Source organism: Bidens hawaiensis, unplaced genomic scaffold (genome assembly GCF_021521415.1).
Source record: "Bidens hawaiensis isolate Kalapana, Puna unplaced genomic scaffold, B.hawaiensis_p1.1 tig00419463_1, whole genome shotgun sequence".
Taxonomy (NCBI): Eukaryota; Viridiplantae; Streptophyta; class Magnoliopsida; order Asterales; family Asteraceae; genus Bidens; species Bidens hawaiensis.
The window spans coordinates 315,862-321,446 of record NW_027504871.1 but is presented as its reverse complement, the minus strand read 5'-3'; the positions used below and the strand labels follow the sequence as shown (position 1 = coordinate 321,446).

Genomic DNA, 5,585 nt, shown 5'->3' with positions numbered 1-5,585 from the left:
ATGTACCAACAAACCATCTGAACCATGTGTTCAGAACGTTCAATTTTCAAGGTGCTAACAAGGATGCGATCTTCTTTCACTTTTTCCCATTTACACTTTTAGGTCGTGCCGCCACTTGGCTTGATTCGCAACCTACTAGAGCATTCACTACTTGGGAGGCGCTTCATAATGCATTCATCAAGAAACTTTCCACCTGCTAAGGCTTCTCGCCTCCGTGATCCAAATCCACTCCTTTCACATGGAGCCGGATGAGGCATACTACCAAGCTTGGGAACGTTTTCAGAATCTGCTTTCCCTTTGTTCACAACACGGGCTCACCCCTTGGGCCCTTGTTGAGAAGTTTTACAATGGGCTTACTTATGAGGCTCAAGTGAGGTTTGACACAGCTGTTGGGGGTAATTTGATGGACAAGAAGAATGTGACCGAGTGTAAGGAGCTGTTTGAAAGTTTCGCACAGTCTGAGTACGCGAAGAAGCCACGAGGCAGGAATTCCAATGCCGTCACTAGTACACCCTCATCTGCTCAAGGTGTGCACAAGGTTAATCTGGACACTGGTATGGCTGCTGCATTGGAGAATCTCACCGAGAGATAAAATAGATAAAGACTAAGGTGGATAAGTGTGAGATGTGTAGAGGTGGTCATGGTATGCTGGATTGTCCGTTGATGAATAATTAAGATGTGGATTTTATGGCGGGTCAGAACAGGTTCCCTAATGCTTACAACAATAATTAGAAATGGAACAGCTACAAGAATTAGAACCAGAATCAGGGGCAAGGTAACTCGAATTGGCGTCCGGCTGGTGGGCCACCCGGTTTCCGAGCTTCCTATAACCGAAATCAGGGACAGTAAAACAATGAAGGCTCCAATGGTCAAATTTCAAATAATGTGCCAGATCTGAGTAAGAAGTTGGACGAGATAATGCAGCATATGGTTACTAGAGATCAAGCCACTCAAAAGACCCTTGCCGAGCATGATCTACTTTTCAAGAATCAACAATCAGCTATGCTTGACATGCAAAGGACCATTGGTGATATTGCTCGAAAATTAAATGAGAGACCCCCGGGACAGTTTTCAGGTTCTACTCAGCAGAATCCGGCCGCTCAAATAAAAGCGATTACTACCCGTAGCGGCAAGGTTTTGGGTCCCGAGGTGCGAAGGAATAAGGTTGAAGTGGAAGATGAGGAGCTGGTGGATGAAGAAATCGAGATGGAAGTACCGGGTAAAGTGCAGAACACCGCACCAGTTGCACCGCCAGTAGAGAAGAAGCTGGTTGAAGTCCGGCCATCACCTTTGATTGACCACTCTCGTATCCCGTATCCCGCTCGCGCGAAACATCAGAAATATACGCAGGAGTATGGGCACTTTCTTGATATGTTCCGACAGTTGAAGATTAATCTCCCGTAGCCCTCCAACACATGCCGAAGTACTCGAAGTTCTTGAAAGACCTGTTGAAGAGGAAGGATAGGTTGGGGGAGGTGTCATCGATTCCCCTCAGGGGAGATTGTTCAGCGGTAGTGTTGAACCGCGTACCCGAGAAGTTGTCAGATCCGAGTGTGTTTACGATTCCAGTTTTGTTTGGTAGTGATGCGATGACCCATGCGATGAGCCATGCGTTGGCGGATTTGGCGCGATTGTTAATTTGATGCCGTATTCTTTGTACGAGAAGTTGGAGTTAGGCTAGCTTACACCGACTCGCATGTCTTTATCGTTGGCCGATCGTTCGGTCAAGTATCCGTGAGGTATTATCGAGAATTTGTTATTGAAAGTGGATAAGTTTGTGTTCCCGGTGGATTTCGTGGTGCTCGACATGGAGGCTGACGAGAAGGTTCCCATTATTCTTGGTCGTCCGTTTTTACGAACCGCAAAGGCACTTGTCGATGTGTATGATGGGAAGATCACGCTTCGGGTTGGTGATGAAAATGTTACTTATGATGTCGCGAGGTCGATGAAGCACCCGAGTGATCAAGATGATTTCAGTGGTCCATGCCATTCGGTTAATTTTATTAACTCTTTTATTGCAGGTATGGATAAATGCTTTGATTACATTTGTGGTACGGATTTCGTGGAAAGTAATGGTTTAGTCGATTGTTATGATTTGGGTGAGGATTAGTTGTGTGAGAATGACTCGGTTTGTGACGAGTTGGCTGATATTTCGGGGTTACTCGAGATGATAGAGGTGAATGAGTTTAGTTGTGAGAGTGAGGCGGATTCGGTAGAGAAACAAGCTCTGTTAGAATTGAAAGTACTCCCGTCACACTTGGAGTATGCTTATATTGATGAGGTCTCGAACTTGCCCGTGATTGTGTCATCCAAGTTGATGGAAGAACAAAAGACGAAGTTAATAGACGTATTGAAGTTGCATAAGGGGGAGATTTCATGGAGATTATCCGATATTCAAGGTATTAGCCCCGCTTATTGCACACACCGGATTCTAATAGAGGATGAGTACAAACCGGTGGTGCAACCACAAAGACATCTCAATCTAAATATGCAAGAGGTGGTGAAGAAGGAAGTATTGAAGTTGATGGATGCCGGGATGATTTACCCGATTTCCGACTCTCTATGGGTGAGCCCGACCCAAGTTGTTCCGAAGAAGGGAGGTATGACCGTTGTGATGAATGAGAAGAGTGAGCTTATCTCTTCGCGTACGGTTACCGGTTGGCATGTGTGTATTGATTACCAGAGGTTAAATGATGCCACTCGGAAGGACCACTTCCCGTTGCCGTTTATTGATATGATGTCGGAGCGTTTGGCTGGTCAGCAGTTCTACTGTTTTCTTGACGGGTTTTTGGGTTATTTTCAAATTCCCATTGCACCAGAAGACCAAGAGAAGACAACTTTTACATGTCCGTATGGCACGTTTGCGTACTGTCGCATGCCATTTGGACTATGTAACGCTCCGGCTACATTTCAGCGTTGTATGGTGGCCATATTTCAAGATATGATAGAGACGTCCATGGAGGTGTTTATGGACGAGTTTTCGGTTTGCGGTAATTCTTTCGATCAGTGTTTGGCTAATCTTGAGAAGATGTTGAAGAGGTGTATTGAAACGAAGTTAATGTTGAATTGGGAGAAGTGTCATTTTATGGTGACAGAAGAGTCGTGTTGGGTTATAAGATCTCGAGAGATGGGATTGAGGTGGATTGGGCAAAGATTGATACTATAAGTAGACTTCCTCCACCAACGAATGTGAAGGCGATTAGGAGTTTCTTGGGTCATGCGGGAGTCTATCGGCGATTTATCAAAGATTTCTCCAAAATTACCCGTCTGATGACCCGACTCCTCGAGAAAGATGTGCCATTTTTGTTTGATGATGAGTGTGTGAAGGCGTTCATGTATTTGAAAGAGAAGATCGCAAGTGCTCCCATTCTTTGTTCTCCCGATTGGAGTTTGCTGTTCGAGCTCATGTGTGATGCTAGTGATTATGCGGTTGGAGCGGTTTTGGGGAAAAGGCAAGATAAACATTTTCACCCCATCTATTATGCTAGCAAGACGTTAAACGATGATCAAGAGAACTACACCACCACCGAGAAGGAACTTCTAGCTGTTGTGTTTGCATTTGATAAGTTCCGCTCGTACCTCGTGCTTTCGACGACCACCGTTTTTACCGATCATGCAGCCTTGCATTTTCTCTTTTAGAAGAAAGACCCGAAGCCTCGTCTTATACGGTGGATTCTTCTACTTTCCGAGTTTGATATCGAGATTAAAGATAAAAGGGGTGCGGAAAACGTAGCGGCCGATCATCTATCCTGTTTAGAGGACCTGAGGAGAGAAGAGTTGTGTGAGGAGGAGATTGGTGATACATTCCCTCACGAGTCAATCGACTTTGTTGCGGCTGAGAAGCAAGGTACGCCATGGTTCTCTGATTTTGCTAATTATTTGGCTAATGGTTTTATTTTGGAGGGTATGACTATGCAACAAAAGAGGAAGTTCTTCCGAGATGTGAATCGGTATGTGTGGGATGACCCGTTCTTGTTTAAGATTGGTGGTGATCGGATTCTGAGGAGGTGTGTGACTAAAGAGGAAGGTTGGGATATTCTCAAGCATGTTCATGAAGGGTTGACTGGAGGTCATCATGGTGCGCATGCTACCGCGCAGAAGGTGCTTGATAGTGGGTTCTATTGTCCGACAATTGTTAAAGATGCTGAGGAGTTTGTGAAGCTTTGTGATGTGTGCCAAAGAACAGGTAATATTTCTTCCAAGAATGAGATGCCTAAAAACCTAATACAAATTCTTGAAATCTTTGATGTTGGGTGGCATCGACTTCATGGGACCGTTTCCCAAAACGAACGGTAATAAGTATATCTTGATGACAATTGATTATGTGTCGAAGTAGGTGGAAGCCCAAGAATTGGCCAAGAATGATGCACGAGTTGTGAAGTTTCTTAAGAAGTTATTTACTCGTGTTGGTATTCCGAGAGCTATTATTAGTGATCGGGGAACTCATTTTTACAATACCGTCATGGAGAAAGCGTTGGCTCGTTATGGAGTTACTAATCGCACTTCTACTGCTTATCACCCTTAAACGAATGGTCAATTCGACAATGCTAATCGAGAGGTGAAGAGGAGTTTGGAGAAGACGGTTGGGACTAGTCGGAAGGATTGGTCGGAGAAGTTAGATAATGCGTTGTGGGCATTCCGGATCGCGTACAAGACTCCATTGGGTACTATACCGTTTATGCTTGTTTATGGTAAGTCTTGTCATCTTCCGGTTGAGTTGGAGCATCGTTCTTATTGGGCGTTGAAGACGGTGAATGTCTATCTTACGAGGCTGCAAGGAAAAGGTACTTTCAGATTCATGAGCTGGAGGAGCTTCGGGATGCGGCATACTCTCGATCGTTGAACATCAAAGAAAAGACGAAAGCTTTACATGATCGACGGTTGAAAGGCAGAAAAAATTTCAAGAAAGGCGATAAGGTACTATTATTTAACTCTCGTTTGAAGTTGTTTGTAGGAAAATTGAAATCAAAGTGGTCGGGACCGTACTTGGTGAAATAAGTTTTCCCGTATGGAGTGGTGGAGTTGGAGAACCCGGATAATGGGACATCTTGGAAGGTGAACGGTCATCGTCTATAACACTATCTTGGAGGACCGGAGGAATCAATCGAGATGGAGGAAACTCCTCTCGATCCATCGCACTGAATTGCCACATGATTCTTGAGTGAATATTCAAGTATAGAGTTTGTATTTTCTTTCCTATTTGTAACGCCCGTTAATTCCGATTTCAAGAATTAAGGATTGTAGAGTATGTATAACTCTCGGTACTTAACCGACGTTTCTCGGAAGCCTTTACGTCATCCTGGTACGTTAAAGAACCTAACTTTTCCTTCCATTTTGCCTTACGCTCCAATCTGGAGGGACTAGAGTGTAACATCTTATGTTATAACAATAAAAAAAAACCTAACCCTAGCCCTTGTGAAGCTGGCGATCGACAGAAGGAACAAAGAAAAGACCACCGATTTTCTTTTTTGCAGCCAATTCTAAGCCTTAGAACTTCAATTCAAGGTATGTACTACGATTCCCCAAGTCTTTTACACGTTAATTGGTCCTCATATTGCGCGTATTGATCGAAAAACGTCGTGTTG

General features: G+C 44.3%; 1 protein-coding gene across 1 annotated transcript; it reads left to right on the top strand.

Annotated features, from left to right (window-relative positions):
• Positions 1-918: 918 nt before the first annotated feature.
• Positions 919-4,525, top strand: LOC143608938 (uncharacterized). The gene is made up of 8 exons (XM_077083831.1): positions 919-1,306; positions 1,767-1,867; positions 2,022-2,051; positions 2,111-2,784; positions 3,096-3,395; positions 3,489-3,582; positions 3,640-4,047; positions 4,337-4,525. Exons 1-8 carry the CDS (start codon positions 919-921, stop codon positions 4,523-4,525), a joined length of 2,184 nt encoding a protein of 727 aa, XP_076939946.1.
• Positions 4,526-5,585: the final 1,060 nt, after the last annotated feature.